The sequence below is a fragment of the Littorina saxatilis genome, linkage group LG8, assembly GCF_037325665.1.
Source record: "Littorina saxatilis isolate snail1 linkage group LG8, US_GU_Lsax_2.0, whole genome shotgun sequence".
In the NCBI taxonomy this organism is placed as follows: Eukaryota; Metazoa; Mollusca; class Gastropoda; order Littorinimorpha; family Littorinidae; genus Littorina; species Littorina saxatilis.
Genome location: NC_090252.1, coordinates 16291675 through 16310333, shown reverse-complemented (window position 1 = coordinate 16310333; position 18659 = coordinate 16291675). Strand labels below are relative to the sequence as shown.

At 41.9% G+C, this 18659-nt stretch overlaps 2 protein-coding genes across 2 annotated transcripts; one reads left to right on the top strand and one right to left on the bottom strand.

Annotated features, from left to right (window-relative positions):
• The first annotated feature begins 6 nt into the window (after positions 1-6).
• On the top strand, positions 7-6216 carry LOC138972199 (enolase-phosphatase E1-like). The gene is made up of 6 exons (XM_070344937.1): positions 7-123; positions 648-758; positions 2016-2051; positions 2258-2683; positions 2958-3061; positions 6027-6216. The coding sequence occupies exons 1-6, from the start codon at positions 36-38 to the stop codon at positions 6132-6134; spliced, it is 873 nt and encodes a 290-aa protein (XP_070201038.1). The 5' UTR covers positions 7-35; the 3' UTR covers positions 6135-6216.
• A 4777-nt stretch (positions 6217-10993) lies between these two features.
• LOC138974530 (G-protein coupled receptor GRL101-like) lies at positions 10994-16714 on the bottom strand. The gene is made up of 2 exons (XM_070347245.1): positions 16295-16714; positions 10994-13021 (listed from the first exon to the last, which is right to left on the bottom strand). Exons 1-2 carry the CDS (start codon positions 16712-16714, stop codon positions 10994-10996), a joined length of 2448 nt encoding a protein of 815 aa, XP_070203346.1.
• Positions 16715-18659: the final 1945 nt, after the last annotated feature.

Here is an 18659-nt window from a genome sequence, read left to right as displayed (position 1 = left end):
TTGTCAGCACATGCGAAGTGTCAACAGGAACATTGATGAACGTAACAGAAGTTACGTGCACGGCTTACAATTCAGAAATTCCGTCATTGACAACATCCGCTGCATACACGCCTCCTGCTGCAAGTGAGTAGGCCAACAATGTTTTGAAGATAGAAATCGCAATATGGTGAACTGTAATAGTAAACGCTAACAGAGAAGTATGATAATGTATGGGAGTGTTTTCATTCTTTCCTGAATTGGCTGAGTATATATTTAATTGTTTATTCGATAGTTACATATTTATTGTAAGAAGAGCAGACGTGTGGTCAAGTGCAAACAGTTAGATCTTCTATATTAAAAAGACAAGATAAACGCCAGCTTACAAACAAAATCAAGTTGTCGAATGTGGTAATGGTAGGGGGTGGGGAGGGGGGAGAGTATACAAAACATTTTAACAGCATTGCACCTGGGACAGAACTGTATACTATGCACACCCGTGTCAAAGCACACACATCACTTTTTGTTCTTTGTGCTCTTGTTATACTTTGCTGGCGGTTGTGATGGAGATTTTAGTGGAGGTGTTGGGTTGTTTGTGCGAGTTTAGCTTTTCGTTGTATGGCACACATATGTACGCGCTCAAGTATAGCACAACACCAACTGTTTGACAGATCTTAACCAAAATGAAGGTTTATCGCTGGCATCCGTGGCGGGAGGAGTGGTCGCTGCACTTGTCATCGGCACTATCATCGTCGTTGTCATCATTATTGTCAAACGGAAACGTGAGCATACTTTCTCTCGAGAAAATTGTGCATGCCAGTTAGTACATATATTATAATAGTAATATGTCTACATTGACTTGTCAACAATGGCAAGTTCTGCATCTTTAACGGAGTATTTTTGGCTTGGTATGTGTTGGTTTGCGTTGTTTTAATGACCATGTGACCGGCACGGTTGGCCTAGTGGTAAGGCGTCCGCCCCGTGATCGGGAGGTCGTGGGTTCGAACCCCGGCCGGGTCATACCTAAGACTTTAAAATTGGCAATCTAGTGGCTGCTCCGCCTGGCGTCTGGCAATATGGGGTTAGTGCTAGGACTGGTTGGTCCGGTGTCAGAATAATGTGACTAGGTGAGACATGAAGCCTGTGCTGCGACTTCTGTCTTGTGTGTGGCGCACGTTATATGTCAAAGCAGCACCGCCCTGATATGGCCCTTCGTGGTCGGCTGGGCGTTAAGCAAACAAAAACAACCAAAAAAAACAAAACAAAAAAAATGACCATGTCCGGTATACAGGAATCACTGACGTGAAGAGAATCATTGATAATGCAGTTGATCCGGTATTAAAGTCTCTAACCTCGACTCTTACATACTCGCCCATATGTTCAAACTACCTGAAAAACAACAGAAAGACGAGGTTGTACAAGAACAATCGCTATGTCTACTGTCGATGTTAGATGTTCCCTGTAATCGTGTGTTTCGGCATCTTTGATAAATAAATATTAATCGTATCGTACTAGCACATGTTAGCCTGTATTTTGTTTACCATAACAAATGCTTAAACATGCACAAGGAGTTAATGTTCAATTATTTACATTGGCTGAAATAGCCTTATTTAGTCGGTGTACATGTTGTTAGTTTTTACAACTGTTTTTGTGTCATTCCAACTAAAGCATAAGTCTGTCTTTCTCTCTGTCTGTATTTATGGCTGCCTGTTGGTCTGTCTGTCTGTCTGTCTGTCTGTCTCTGTCTCTGTCTGTCTGTATCTGTCTCTGTCTCTGTGTCTGTGTCTGTCTGTCTGTCTGTCTGTCTGTCTCTCTCTCTGTCTCTCTCTCTCTGTCTCTGTCTCTCTCTCTCTCTCTCTCTCTATCGCTCATCCCCCCTCTCTCTCTCTCTCTCTCTTTCTTTCTTTCTCTCTCTCTCTCTCTCTCTCTCTCTCTCTCTCTCTCTCTCTCTCTCTCTCTCTCTCTCTCTCTCTCTCTCTCTCTCTCTCTCTCTCTCTCTCTCAATTTAGCTAAATAATCTTCTCTCTGCTCTTTTCAAGGATCGTCAAAATCATCGACAGCAGAACGAAACGAAGGTGAGTTCATAATTGCAATATAGCAAATATATCAATGAAGCTGCGGCAGAACGGTATGCTGTTGTGTGCATGCAACTGGCTGTTTCACTTCTGTGCTAGGTCAATGTTATGGTTAGACACATTTCAGTCGTCTGTGCCCTTATATGAATGTTTCTTGTTGCTATGTGTGTAAGTGTGTAAACCAGCAATTTACATTTTCATTACAGAATTCGTAGAATACACCAACGACTTGTACGACAGCACAGGAGAGATGGACTCATCAAGTAGCGAAGTGCACAATTTAACACGCCCAACTCCAACAGCATCGGCGGAGAATACCAACAGTCTGCAGAACTCTGAGGAATCCACAAACCCAGAAGAGGCTCACGTGAACACAGGCCCAGCAGCCTCAACGAATCCTAACGGTGACGTGTATGCTCAAGTGGCAAAGAAAAGGAAAAACGAAACTCGAGATTTGCAGGCTAAGCAATCGCAAAACAATCCCAACAAAACGTATCCTCAAGTGCAGAAGAAACAAAAGGGAGAGAATCCGTCTGGCCAAGCTGAAGCTCCCGCACAAAAAGCAAACGACAACGGAAAACATAAGTCAGATAAGGAAGAGCCTGACCGATCGGCTGGACTGTCCAAGTCAGGTAGTGTGTATTGTCTTTGTGTGTCTAGTTCTTTGTTTGGTTAGTTGGATATTTGTCAACTTGTTTGTGACGTGTGTGTGTGTGTGTGTGTGCGTGTGTGTGTGTGTGTATGTGTGTGTGTGTGTGCGTGCGTGCGTGTGTGTGTTCGTGTGTGTTTGTGTGTATGTGTGTGTTCGTGTGTTTGTGTGTGTGTATATATGTGTGCGTGTGTGCGTGTGTGTGTGTGTGTGTGTGTGTTTAAATGTATTGTTAACATATATAATCCTTCCCGCAGCCGATAGCACCGAATATGTCAACTGCCCGAGGGAGTCAATGGGAGAGAACTCTGGAGCTGTTTACATGAACATGGCGCAGGCGTCTTCTTCTGATGTGGAAAAGGTAAACCAATGTGGATTTTTGTTTAGGTTGTAGTTTTCTCCGGTTATAAAATGAAGAGATCTCAGCAAACGTTAGATTCTGTACATCTACAGTGGACTTTTTTTCTTTCTCCTGAGACTGCTTGCAGCTAAGTCTGCAATCTCCACCTTGTTTCAATGTAAGGTGTATACGTGCTGTAATTGATGTTTATTCACTTAAAGGATTCGCAAGTGGACGATAAGTAAAATGTTCCACAAATGTACCTTTCCCATTGTTAATTCTGGAGACGAAAAGGTCGGAGCGGGGGAGGGAATGGGGTAGAGGGGTGGGGGGGGGGGGGTCTTTGATTACATATTCGTGTCTGCAAGCGCTCTTCCGTGCTTTGACTTTTACAGTGCATTCGGTGTGTAATGTTCTGTGAATGGTGCACTGTTTCTCCCTTGTTTTCACGATTGCTTAACATGTAAACAAACATAGTGCTGCCGGATTTAATCAGACAACTATCATTGTTATATTTGATTGATATTGTTCCCACTCTGCAATAAGACATTAACAACTTACTTTTATTTGAAAAGCACAGATACATCAATACACACACAACACATAGCGGAATAAACAAGCATTCAACAACAAACATACATACATACATACATACATACATACATACATACATACATACATACATACATCTATATGTATAGGTTACAACACGAGTGGTTTTTTATATGGCTTGTATTTCAGTCAAGACCCAGCGGATGAATATCATCGGGAGACACGAGCCTCTGGCGAGTGGCTCTCGATTGATATTCCCGCTGGGTCTTGACTGAAATACAAGCCATATAAAAAACCACGAGTGTTGTAATCTGTATATCCCATTCTACCATCAAACACAAAGTGTAGACTACTAGCGGCACTGTTGCGATCTGTGCAGTGTAAAACATTGTTGCCAGCGAGACTTAGCCCTTTTGCAACCTTAAACTAAGTGACCGTCGCTGAAAAAATAAAACGAATGAGTGCATCGATAAGTACGCGGTAACACTACTTTCAGACCATTTAAAAGCTTTAAGTAAAGGTTCATAAGTTGCAAGAAAGTAATGAAGTCGTATAGAAATTAATTTAGTTGAAGCGCACAATTCTTTTGTTTTGCGTTTCAGGTCGGCAGAACGGGCGAAACGGGTTTGGGACCCATTTGGCTTACTCGATTCAGAATCGATTCCACGTTGTTTTTCTCGAACGTGTGTAATTAGGCTTATTGACAGAGAAGCAAATTTTAGGGAACAAATATGTAGGTTTAGATTTAACCATTTGCTCCCTATTTGAAATGTATCTACGTGATAAACTGTTTTGCGAGTGTGTTTGCATGGATGAACTTAAACTGGTATGGGTGTGAGGAAAACGCGACCGACACGTCTGTCACCGCCGATTGATTGCATTTTGAAGGAATATGACTGGATTACGGAAAAATACACACATGTTAAGTTCTCGGATACCTTCATCGCCAATGTGGACTTACTGCAGAGCCAGGCAAAAGAGTAGACTTGCTCGCGAAACACGTGAAACAGCCGATAGATTGATAGCGAAGCCCAACCGTGCCAGGTAAGGACGGTCTCAAAAGTCGTCTGCTAACGAAGCAAGGGAGAGTACTCGTGTTTTTGTTTTGGTTCGCTAGCATCTGGTTATCTTGTAAGTTGAATGTTCGTTTTTTTCGACCTGCATTGCTTTCATAATGAAAGAAACGTTTGCTTATTGCATCTCATACATCAGATCAGTTCTGAGATTCATTTTTGCGTGCAACTGATATGGTTTTCTGAGCCGTGCAATACGATTTTGGAACTTTATACAAATGTGTCACATTGTTCGGCGCGAGGTCAAAGGTCGGGAGCAAAGTAGTTCTTCGCCCAAATCGGAATCTGCACTATCATATATTTTTTTGAGTCCATGATGTATTTATTGAGCTATAAAAATACAACATATATACCCATACTGAAGTAACAGAGACAAAGAAGGGAGGTCATGGGATATATATATATATATACGACTTGTGTCTGTGTGTCTGTGTGTCTGTGTGTCTGTTCGCGATGCGCGGCCAAGGTTCTCGATGGATCTGTTTCAAATTTGGTGGGCATATTCAGGTACACCCGGGACACAACCTGGTCAATATTTCAACACGTGCTCTCAGCGCGCAGCGCTGAATCGATTTTTTTGTTGTTGTCTGGATCCACTACCAGTAACTCTTCCTTATCTTCTCCAGTGTTTGCAGCGTTTATCTCCCTTCCTTCGTGTGGCTTAAATCCATATTCCCGTTTCTATTTTTAGAAGGTCACTGTCGACAACGCTCAATCCATATTCCCGTTATACTATTTTTAGACTCTTCTCCAGTGTTTTGCGCGTTTATCTCACTTCCTTCGTGCGGTGCAAAGCCGGATCCCCGGCGCAGCCGGGTATTCGGCTCGACTTTTTCCCGGCTAAGCCGTACCCGGCGAAGCGGGTATTCATCTAGTACATACATACATGCATACATAAATACATACATACATACACACATACATACATGCATACATACATACATGCATACATACATACATACATACATACATACATACATACATACATACATACATACATACATACATACACACACACACACATACATACATACATACATACATACATACATACATACATACATACATACATACATACATACATACATACATACATACATACATACATACATACATACATACATACATACATACATACATACATACATATATACATACATACATTTTAAGTGATGCCTAATAATATTACAAGTATTGGCATGCACATTCCATTTATGTACCTAAGATTTGCATAAATGCAAGACTAACTAGTTGTTATTGATGTTTTTAGTTAAATAATCAGAAACCAATACCTTAGTCGTTTACACATGAATACAGTGTGATACTGTTTCTATGATTCATTGTTTTGTGTTATGGAACAGGAAAAAACACAAGTGTCAGAAACTGATGACGAGTACAACAAACTACATGTTACGAACATTGATGCACAGGAAGCCAAATCTACCTACAACCATCTTGGAGACGTTTGATTTGATGACTGTGTGTGTGTGAGTGTGTGTGAGTGTGTGTGTGTGTGTGTGTGTGTGTGTGTGTGCGTGTAAGTGTTTGTGTGTGTGTGAGTGTGTGTGTATGTGTGTGAGTGTGTCTGTGTGCGTGTGTGTGTGTGCGTGTGCAGTGTGTGTGTGTGTGTGTGTGTGTGTACGTGCGTGCGTGCTTGCGTGTGTGTGTGCACTGCATGCTTTTATACTGTGGTGTTGACGTATGGGCGGTCGTTTCTTTTTATATTTAGTCAAGTTTTGACTAAATATTTTAACATCGAGGGGGAATCGAAACGAGGGTCGTGGTGTATGTGCGTGTGTGTGTGTGTGTGTGTGTGCGTGTGTCTGTGTGTGTGTGTCTGTGTGTGTGTGTGTAGAGCGATTCAGACTAAACTACTGGACCGATCTTTATGAAATTTGACATGAGAGTTCCTGGGTATGAAATCCCCAAACGTTTTTTTCATTTGTTTGATAAATATCTTTGATGACGTCATATCCGGCTTTTCGTGAAAGTTGAGGCGGCACTGTCACGCCCTCATTTTTCAACCAAATTATTTGAAATTTTGGTCAAGTAATCTTCGACGAAGCCCGGAATTCGGTATTGCATTTCAGCTTGGTGGCTTAAAAATTAATTAATGACTTTGGTCATTAAAAATCTGAAAATTGTAAAAAAAAATAAAAATTTATAAAACGATCCAAATTTACGTTTATCTTATTTTCCATCATTTGCTGATTCCAAAAACATATAAATATGTTATATTCGGATTAAAAACAAGCTCTGAAAATTAAATATATAAAAATTATTATCAAAATTAAATTGTCGAAATCAATCTAAAAACACTTTCATCTTATTCCTTGTCGGTTCCTGATTCCAAAAACATATAGATATGATATGTTTGGATTAAAAACACGCTCAGAAAGTTAAAACAAAGAGAGGTACAGAAAAGCGTGCTATCCTTCTTAGCGCAAGTACTACCCCGCTCTTCTTGTCAATTTCACTGCCTTTGCCATGAGCGGTGGACTGACGATGCTACGAGTATACGGTCTTGCTGAAAAATGGCATTGCGTTCAGTTTCATTCTGTGAGTTCGACAGCTACTTGACTAAATATTGTATTTTCGCCTTACGCGACTTGTTTTTTTTTTGCCGTATAGTTTGCACTGAGCAGAGTTGTGAATAGCATTCACATTATATACGTTGGTAATCGGTGGCGTTGTGGCCGTAACGTAAACACATGTTTTATAGACACATAATATGTGTTATTGTACATATTTTTGCACTTTGATATATGAATACAAAACATGAAGATATGCGTTCAGCATAGTGCTCATATTCTGTTTTTCAATTGTACAACTTCACCTAAACACTCTCGTGTTTTTTTTGTTTTTTGTTTTTGTTGTTGTTTTTGTTTTGTTTTGTTTTTATATATAGGCAGCTTCATTCGTGCATGTATGTAGTATTCTCTTTTGGATGACCATAACGCTTGATGTGTGACTTGTTAAATGTAAGAATGGGCGATCGAGCGTTTCAATTTTATTTTGTATAGTATAATTTGCACTGAACAGAGTTGTACATAGGATATAGATTATTATACGTTGTGGTCGTAAGTAAAACTCATGTATTGTAGACAAATATGTGTTCTTATACATATTTTTACACTTGAATATCTGAATACAAAACATTAAGATGTGCATTCAGCATTATAATCATATTTTATTGTTTTCAATTGTACAACTTCACATAAACACTCCTTTTGTGTATATGCAGCTTAATCATTCGTGCATGTATGCGTTCTCTTTTGTATTTCCATAACGCTTGATAATTGACTGTTGATGCCGGAACATATTTTTGTTTGCGTATTGGTTTAAACAAGTTTATTCAATAAATGTCATTGGTACTATTGCCGCATACATGAAATTAGGAACATGGAGCACAACAAGCTAGGCTTATGAGCGTACTCTTAAAAGCAAATGACATTTGGCGGACGATTTTAATATAACAAGTTTGAAATAATGTCAAAATAATAATGGTAAATGATGGTAGACAAACATGTAACAATAAAAGGAAAAACAAAATAAAACAAAAAACAATGCTAAACTAACAACAGTACTCACACGCGCTCGCACTCTCACTCGCACACACTCGCATACAATGACTTCCACTTGTTTGATTATTGTATTTCTAAATGATAAAGAGATTTGTCAATTGTGTTTTTCTTTGAAAAGGGCCCTTAGTTCAATTCCAATAAACGTTCTGCATTCCTTATTCCGTATACATGTATGCATTAGGGTACGGAGCAATGACAGATAGGCGCGGCACACTTTACACGTGATAATATTACTATTTTATTGCATGTGTCCGTAATCTGCGTATATTTAACTGATTTCACCATATCTTATTGCACACGGAGAATATACCGTGAACTACCTTGTATACGCCCAGTATTGAGTAAACACCCACCCCCTACTTTGGACCGAAAACTGTGCATAGGGCTTTCTACCTAGTAAACCCCCCCTTCTTGATTAATAATGTCACGAACATTATTTTTGGAACACTTGTTTTTAGAGTTTTTAAACTTCCGCATGCGGTACAGAGTATTCATCCGAGTGTATAATGCTAATACGATAAAGGCATATCGTTTATTAGTACTCTCACCGCAGTGCAGCTTAGTAATAAAATAGAGTTGCAATTCTCAAAGTTTTTCTGAAGTTGAAAAGACCGGTTTTTGATCACGATATTTGTTTCAAGAGATTGTCCCTCGAATTTGATGGCTTGAATCAGTGCAACTGCAAGTTTGGATTAATCTTTTCCAGTTCGCATTATCTTTTGAAGTTATGAACTTGTTAACAGACATTAAAGCAACAAGATTTTCTTCGTAGTTTGCTTGCAGAGTACCTTTGTGTTCCGTTGTGTGCAATAACGCATCATTTGAGCACTTTCATGCCAAGTGACCAAAATGTCGTTATTCTAGCAAAGGACCCGCTCCTGCAAAGGGTATAGTACCTAGTAAACGCCCACGCCATATGTTTGTTCAAAATTGGTGCATATGGGGGGTGGGCGTATACAAGGTAGTTTACGGTACATGTACATATTTGTTTAAATAAACATTTCAAATCTTTCTTTCTTTATTTGGTGTTTAACGTCGTTTTCAACCGTTCAAGGTTATATCGCGACGGAACATTTCAAATCATTTTTAATTGATTGTGTGTGTGTGTGTGTGTGTGTGTGTGTGTGTGTGTGTGTGTGTGTGTGTGTGTGTGTGTGTGTGTGTGTGTGTGTGTGTGTGTGCGGGCGAGCCTGCGTGATTGTGCGCATGTTGTGTCTGTATCCATACGTGATTGCTAAGAATGTCGTGGATCTTTTTAGTACAAATTGAACCGCCTGACACAGCGAGGCAATTTAGATTGTTGTTATTGGGACACATTATAATGTTTGAGTCTGAGTCTTAAGTCTGTGTGAATGTTTGTGTTAATTTCTGTGGTTGCCTATTTTTTTATTTTTTTTATTTTTTGTTGTTGTTGTTGTTACTTTAACATTTATAAAACGTATTATCATTAGATTAGTCCCTCTCTTGTACGAGGGCTGGATGTAAAACAAGCAACGGCTTGCTTATGCCGTGACTAAAGAGTTTTCTTTGTCTTGCACTTTATTGTCTTGTCTTCTCTCTCTGTCTCTCTCTCTCTCTCTCTCTCTCTCTCTCTCTCTCTCTCTGTCTCTATCTCTCTCTGTCTCTATCTCTCTCTGTCTGTCTCTCTCTCTGTCTGTGTCTCTCTCTGTATCTCTCTGTCTCTTTGTCTCTCTCTCTCTCTCGCTCTCTCTGTCTCTCTTTCTCTCTGTCTCTCTCTCTCTGTCTCTCTGACTCTCTCTGTCTCTCTCTGTCTCTCTGTCTCTTTCTCTGTCTCTCTCTGCCTCTCTTTGCCTCTCTCTGTCTCTCTCTGTCTCTCTCTCTCTGATTATCTCTCTGTCTCTGTCTCTCTCTCTCTCTCTCTCTCTCTCTCTCTCTCTCTCTCTCTCTCTCTCTCTCTCTCTCTCTCTCTCTCTAAGTATGGATCGTTTCCAAAAACGTGAATTGAATCAGCGTTTCCCCCTTTTTGTTTTAACACATACCTCAAAATGAGCGGCTTATGCGTAATGAATTTAGCACTAATGATCTAAGTCAGTAAGTGCATACACCTTGATTGTCTCGTTCAATAAGGTTTGTGGATTTCTCACGTAAACGTCTCCATTGTGTTTAGAACTTGTAGAAATATTAAATCCACTTGGTTGCTAATGCTAATAATTATTAGCTGTTAGAATGGGTTATCATAAGAAAAAGAGAAACTTATTTTCTCTATATGTGACCCTCCACCACGAAATGAGTCGCATGTCACATTTGCATGATTTTCATATTTTTACATTTTCCCAAGGAGTGTTTTATGCTCTATCCAGTGGTGAAACCCGTTTTAGAAAAGAGCGAAAACTTGTCGAGTTATAAGCCTGTGACTAAGGTGACCCTCACACTGTTACCACAGTTCCCCCGGACTTATGTCAAGCCTAGCGCAGAACCGCGCGAGGTGACATGCGACTCATTCCGTGGTGGAGGGTCACATATATCTAGATTAAAAAGAAAATATTTAAAATAAATAAAAGAAAGAGTGTTAGGCGCAAGAGGAAAAATAAGGATCGGTCGAAGAACCGGAAAGTTGTTAACTCTAAGATGAAATACAACAATACCAATTACAATAACAATAACAACACTTTATTGTCAATTAAAAAGAATACACATCTGACCGGCCTGTAAACTTCTTGCGACTTCTCGCGCCTGTAAAACCCCTACGTTTAGGTATGAGTGTACAAGCTAGGCAGCTATCCTCAGAAGGGAGTGTTGACATGTGAAAGCAGCGATTTACGCAATCTGTCTTCGCGGGCCAGCCTGCGTTTCTCCATGATCACGTTGAGAGTGTAGAGACAGGGGTTGACGGTGGAGTTGAGAGGCAGCACAAAAATGGCCACGGCCACGTTGACCTCGCCAGGAATGGCCACGTCACTGGACGCTAGCAAGCCGAGCAAGCCGATGGGAAACCAGCAGAGGAAGTCACTCATGGCTACGGTGATCAGTCGGCGTGCGATGACCAGGTCCTTGTTAATTTTGGTGCTGTTAGACGTAGACATGGAGTTGGCGCGGATGGACCAGTAAATGCTCACTTGGCCGGCACAGATAAAGAGGAACAGGACGAAGTTGAGCACAATGATGATGCTGAAGGAATAGCCGTGGCCAGCAAACTCGCTCCTGGTGATGGGAAGTGGGATACAGATCCCTGTCTGGCTGTAGAAGTGCCAGTGAGCTGTGGCAGGCAACAAAGGGATGGCAGCCATAATCACGCCACACAGCCATGCCACGGCCGAAGCTGCATGAGCGGACTGCGGACTGAAATGAATGCGGCTGAAGGGAAAGCGAAGAACCAGAAAACGATCCAAGGTGATGAGGCACATGAGGAAGGCTGACACCTCATTGGACACCAGTGACAGAAAGCCTGCAAGCTGACAGGGAACACTGTGCTTCCAAGCCACCTCATTCCAGAGGTAGGCACCCTGGTACACCCGGTCCGCCACCCCGATGATGGCCAGATAGACACCCATCAGGAAATCAGACATAGACAGGTGTGTCACAAAGTTCCCGTAACCTACTTTGGTTCCTCGCCGAGAAGTGACGGTCCTGAACACGAAGCTTACAGCGTTGCCGAGAACCGCCAGGACAGCCAAGAGGAAGACGAACAGTCTGTATCCTCCACTCTGCAGCAAGTCTTCACACGACGAGATCTCATCCGAGGGTGCAATACAGTTACGCACGTTGAAATCTGTGGGGAGGAGCACGGGGCAACACATTTTAAAGCTGTCTGCATAGACGGTGCGCAGATCACTGAGGCCTCGAAACAGCTCGGGTGGGAACCAGGTCAAGGGGCATCCCCGCAGGTCTATCACACGCAGATGTCTCGTGGCACCGAAGCCTTCATCGGGGGCACGCTCCACCCCGCTGTGGGACAGGTTGAGGACATGTAGGTTAGGGAAAGCCGAGAGTATGCTGGCATTGAGCACGTGCAGCGCAACGCGCGACAGATCTAACTCCCACACTTTACTATTCAGACTCAGCTCCCCGTCGTCTTCAAACACGTGGACCAATGGATTGCCGGCTAGGGACAGCTCTCGCAGGCGAGGAACTCCACTTAAAGGTACACTGCTAGTGCTGCTGACGCGGTTGTCACTGACGTCCAGACTCAACAGATTCGGAAAGGCGAGTTGAGTCAGGACGGTCAGGTTGCAGCGAGCGAGACTGAGATGGATCAGCATGAGGTTGTCTCGCAGGTGTTCAGGAGTCATGAAACTACCGCTCGCGTCCAGAAAGCGGAGTTGTGGGTGTGCAGACGCCGTGAAGATGCTGGTGCAGAAGAAAGCCATGCCTCTGCACTGACATGAGCGAGGACACGTCAGGTTGCACAGCAGCTCGTCGTCATGCTGCGGGCAGTGAGCGCGACCGTCACACAGCTGAGACTGGAGCAGACAGACGGAGGAAGCGCGACAGCGGTAGAAGCCCGGGCAGGTGTAGCTGTCACAGTCCGCCTCGTCCTCCCGCCCCGGGCAGTCGTACAGGCCGTTACAACGGAACATCAACGGCTGACAGAAGCCGTCATTCGGACATTGGAAATGTGTGTCGGGACAAGTCCTGGTTGAATGTGTAGCGGGAGAGACGTCGATAGGCTGGACAACAAGGCCCGAGTCGGACAGGGAGACGAGACCCTGGGGCGGGCTGGGTTGGTCTGGCCACCTGAACTCACACAGAGTCTCGTCGTTACTGTTGTAACAGTCTGCCCACCCGTTACACTCCTTCTCTCTCGGGATGCACTGCCAACAGTAAGTGACAGTAAGAACAATACAAACTCTCTCGGGATGCACTGCCAACAGTAAGTGACAGTAAGAACAATACAAACTCTCTCGGGATGCACTGCCAACAGTAAGTGACAGTAAGAACAATACAACAAGTAAATAAAGCAAGCCTGCCAGCAAACTCTTCCAAGTAACCGGCCAACATGGGCGCGCGGCAGATGTAGCTCTAGTCTCTCGTGCTGGCAACTAAATTTAACTGTGTGGCTTTTTACTATAACAAACTTGGTTTCCCGGAACGGATGTTTGTCTTGAAGGTTATATTTGATAATAAATATAAACTAGGCCTGTTGATTGCAATAATCACATCATACATGTGGAATGATGAATTGATTCATGTTGTAGATCTAATACAAATTAACCAGAAGTCGCTTTTTGAACTGTGTTTGACCACAATGTGTTTGTTTGTTTGCTTAACGCCCAGCCGACCACGAAGGGCCACATCAGGGCGGTGCTGCTTTGACATATAACGTGCGCCACACACAAGACAGAAGTCGCAGCACAGGCTTCATGTATCACCCGGTCACATTATTCTGACACCGGACCAACAGTCCTAGCACTAACCCCATAATGCCAGACGCCAGGCGGAGCAGCCACTAGATTGCCAATGTTAAAGTCTTAGGTATGACCCGGCCGGGGTTCGAACCCACGACCTCCCGATCACGGGGCGGACGCCTTACCACTAGGCCAACCGTGCCGGTATCTGACCATAATTGAGCAACACGCTTCCACTACACATTCAGCACGTGCTTCTCGGTTAGTGCACAGCCTACATGACCGTTAATTAACAAAATAATGTAAATTGCACATTGTTTAATATAACCTTGAGTAGTAATGACAATGACAGCGATACGGATAATAATTCAAATCAGAGTCCCTTTATTCTTTTGACAGTGGAACTCAATCGCCTTATCAAAATACAATGGCTGCTTTTTATATTTAGTCAAGTTTTGACTAAATATTTTAACATCGAGGGGGAATCGAAACGAGGGTCGTGGTGTATGTGCGTGTGTGCGTGTGTGTGTCTGTGTGTGTGTCTGTGTGTGTGTGTGTGTGTGTGTGTCTGTGTCTGTGTGTGTGTGTGTGTGTGTGTGTGTGAGTGTGGGGGGGGGGGGGTGCAGAGCGATTCAGAGTAAACTACTCGACCGATCTTTATGACATTTTTGATGAGAGTTTCTGGGTATGATATCCCCCGAATTTTTTTAAAAAATTGTTTCGATAAATGTCTTTGATGACGTCATATCCGGCATTTTGTAAAAGTTGAGGCGGCACTGTCACACCCTCATTTTTCAATCAAATTGATTGAAATTTTGGCCAAGCAATCTTCGACGAAGGCCGGACTTTGGTATTGCATTTCAGCATGGAGGCTTAACAATTAATTAATGACTTTGGTCATTAAAAATCTGAAAATTGTAATTAAAATTATTTTTTTATAAAACGATCCCAAATTACGTTTATTGTATTTGTCATCATTTTCTGATTTTAAAAATATATAAATATCTTATATTCAGATTAAAAACACGCTCTGAAAATTAAAAAAATATAAACATTATGATTAAAATTACATTTCCGAAATCGATTTAAAAACAATTTCATCTTAGTCCGTGTCCGTTCCTGATTCCAAAAACATATAGATATGATATGCTTGGATTAAAAACACGTTCAGAGAGTTAAAAAGAATAGAGATATAGAAAAGCGGGCTATCCTCCTCAGCTCAACCGCTACCACGCTTTTCTGGATTGTTAATTTCACTGCCTTTGCCACGAGCGGTGGACAGACGATGCTACGAGTGTACGGTCTTGCGGAAATAATGCAATGCGTTCAGTTTCATTCTGTGAGTTCGACTGAGCTTGACTAAATGTAGTATTTTTGCCTTACGCGACTTGTTATATTCTTAACGCTGGGCTCCAGTGCTGAGGTGTCCGAATTGAACGTGGGTGAAACCCAAACGGGAGATAACAAACCGCGGGTTGATTCGTTGAAGTCATAACCAATCCAACACCGCAGCTGGCTCCCACCCACTTGGTAACGCTTTTGTGCACCTCGGACCTAGTGCCTACAGCTAAGGTGGAAGAAATCATAAGGCCAAAAAAAAAATAGGTCTGTTAACGGTAACATAGGCCAAAAAAATAGGGTCGGTAGGTCGGGATTGTTTTTTTTTTTTTTTTTTTTTTTTCCAAAAAACCATATTTTTACGTTATTTTGCCAAAAAAACAAGGATTTTTTTTTTTTTTTTTTTTTTTTTTTCCCCCAAATGCCAAAAAAAAGTCTAGGGTCGCGCGAAAAAACTTGGGTCGGTCGGGTTACCGTAAACAGACCTATTTTTTTTTAGGCCTAACAAAACAAGTCGCGTAAGGCGAAATTACTACATATTTTAGTCAAGCTGTCGAACTCACGGGATGAAACTGAACGCACTGTATTTTTTCACCAAGACAGTACAGCTTCGTCAATCCCCGCGTGAAAGAAATCGCTCACCTCCCACGTGCCAAACGTAAAGATATTGACACGCCAGATTATCGCGGTAGCGTATTGTGCTAAGCAGGAAAGCGCGCTTTTCTGTATTCTTGATAACTTTCTGAGCTTGTTTTGAATAAAACCTATCATATCTATATGTTTTTGGAATCAGGAAATGATAAAGAATAAGATGAAATCATTTTTGGATCGATTTCTTAAATTTTAATCGTAAGACTAATTAATATATTTTCGTTAATTGTGATCACAGAGTAAACATAACATATGTATATATTTTTAGATTCAGAATGTGATGAAGAATACGATGCAATATATTTTAAATCTGTTTGCGAAAAATCGATTTTAGTGACAACTTTAAAGAGCAAACTCATTAATTATTTTTTAAGCCTCCAAACTGAAATGCAATACCAAAGTCCCGGCTTTGTCGAAGATTACTTGACCGAAATTTCAACCAATTTGGTTGAAAAATGAGAGCGTGACAGTGCCGCCTCAACTTTCACGACAAACCGGATATGACGTCATTAAATACATTTATTTAAAAAAAATGAGAAAAAAAACATATGGAGATACCATACTCAGGATCTCTCATGCCAAGTTTCATGAAGATCGGTCCAGTAGTTTTCTCTGAATCGCTCTACACACACGCACACACACACACACACATACACGCACACACACATACACCACGACCCTCGTCTCGATTTCCCCCTATACGTTAAAACATTTAGTCAAAACTTGACTAAATGTAAAAAAGACAACCACCTGGCCGTTGTCACAGGAGTAGTGTCCAGTGCGACATGGTGCAAAGCTGCAGAAGTCTTCGTCGCTCCGGTCAATGCAGTCAGCGCGGTGGTCACAAACCAGCGTGTAAGGCACGCGCTCAATCTGGTTGGTGCACGTGAAAGACGGCGGAAGTGGTGTCACTGAAGACTCGCAGCGTGGGGAACCCCCGTGCTTCCAGCAGACACTGGTGACGTCACAGGCTAGAAAGAGGTGGGTGTAGTGATGAAGGGGACACCGGATGTAAGCACCGTCCTTGGGCCAGGCGGTGGTGTCATTTGGAAGTATGATCGGTTCCAGAGGGGCTAGTCTTGAGGTTGGCTTCTCACACAAAATGTTGATGAGGTTGGGAAGCCTTCCATCCCCGCAATAATCCAAACCTAGAATAACTCTGAACGACATATCGCGTCTACACACATACACACACACACACACACACACACACATACACGCACACGCACGCACGCACGCACGAACGCACACACACACACACACACACACACACACACACACACACACACACACACACACACACACATACACACACACACACTTTACATAAATCGTTTTCTCTATCATAAATATGTGATTATTCGGTGTGGTTTTTTTTACCAAGCATTCAATAAACTGCATCAATCTTATACTACCCGTCAACTAATCAAAAACTAAAACAAAAAAACTTGACAGATGCGTTTGAGTAAATATTTTTGTGATTAAGCCACTTATTGTAAAACCTAAGGGAAAGTCGCCAATCCCGGAACAGTCGGCCAACTTGGAACACCTCAATATGCGATCAACGGAGAACAATTCATGAACAATTGTTTTGCAGAAATGTCCAGTGACATTCCTTGATATTATTCCAGCAAAAAAAAATGACTACCGCGGCAAAACAAAAAAAATGGTACGTTTTTTAAACTTTTCTTCCTTCTTCTTCTTATTTCTACCGTCTACAATTCGTATTATTACTCTTTATCTACATACGTTCACGTAAAATGTTGATTGCTGTGATAAACCTTCAAAGATTTGCAATAACTTGAACGGAAAAAAATATTTGAAACGTCACGTGTAACCAACAGAAAAACGCGAAATCCATGCAGGTGCCATGCGGCAATGATGGAACACATAAGAGAAGCAAACATGGAACAGTGTTCCATCTTACCCTCATCAAACAATAAACAGAACACGGCTGTTTTATTCACGTATTCAATTATCTTTTCAGTTTTGTTGTGTTTTTTCTTTCTATAAGTTTTATTGAATGATTGATTAATTTGTTTGACAGTATTATGAGACCCGAACGGCGGTGGTTACCAGAAGAAATGGGCTGCGCTTTGTCGGCAGTGAAAAACGGAGATATGGGTTTGCGTTGCGCATCAAGAGCATATGGTATTACTGTCATACCTCTTAAAAGTCATTTAGAAGGAAACAAACAAATTTGCAAAAAAAGAAGTAAAGTTCACAGGAAGACCTTATACGTTAACACCAGAGATAGAACAAGAACTAATCAATAGCATTCTTGAAGCTGAAATAAATTTGCCAACGTCACCCCCATCGTTGTTTTGTACACTGTACATGGAGATTCTGGTCATTATGATTGCTTGGTGTCAGCAGCAAATGTAAGCTTACCTGCTGCTGATGTCCTGCAACGCACAACCACAAGCTCGTCGAAGAGATCATCACGAAAAAAACAATCTTCTCCTTACAAGAAAAAGCTGGAGATTTCACTTGCAAAAAGGCGTGCAGGTCAACAGAAAAGAGGAAAGAATGAAGCTACAAAATCTTCTGCTCAGAGAAACAAGAGGGGAATATCTTCAGATCAGAGGGAAAAAAAAGAACATTCTCGATGATGCGTTCTCTCCCGGGGGAAAGCACATGGTACTGCTTCATGTGTGGCACCAACTCCCCTGAGAACATGATACAGTGCCAGAGGTGCACACAGTGGGCACACGAGGACTGCGCTGACAGCAGCGGACAAAAGGACTTCGAAATCTGTACTTAGCAACTTCTGTGTGTCTGCAAAATCAGTTCTTAAATCTGTTCTTAGTTATTTGCTCTGAGACTTTATGCGTAATGATTTTTACATTTGGTCAATTGGGCAGGTAGCCCTTTATATCTATTTGTCAACAGAAGAGGGGTACAAATGAAGCTGCGAAATTTCGTGGTACTGCTTCATGTGTGGCTCCAACTCCCCTGAGGATATGTTATAGTGCCAGAAGTACACACAGTAATCACACGATGACTGTGCTGACAGTAGAAGACAAAGAACATTGTCTGCGAAATCGGTTCTTTGCCTATTTTTTTAAAGGTTGTGTTTTTCAGTCCTTTTTAGACCTAGCCCTTATTTATCTTT

Coding starts and splice junctions, on each gene's coding strand:
- LOC138972199 (XM_070344937.1), top strand. CDS start 36: ATGAACGTAACAGAAGTTACGTGCACGGCTTACAATTCAGAAATTCCG. Junction 759..2,015: donor CATTATTGTCAAACGGAAAC/GTGAGCATACTT, acceptor GCTCTTTTCAAG/GATCGTCAAAATCATCGACA. Junction 2,684..2,957: donor GGCTGGACTGTCCAAGTCAG/GTAGTGTGTATT, acceptor TCCTTCCCGCAG/CCGATAGCACCGAATATGTC.
- LOC138974530 (XM_070347245.1), bottom strand. CDS start 16,714: ATGTCGTTCAGAGTTATTCTAGGTTTGGATTATTGCGGGGATGGAAGG. Junction 13,022..16,294: donor ACTCCTGTGACAACGGCCAG/GTGGTTGTCTTT, acceptor TACTGTTGGCAG/TGCATCCCGAGAGAGAAGGA.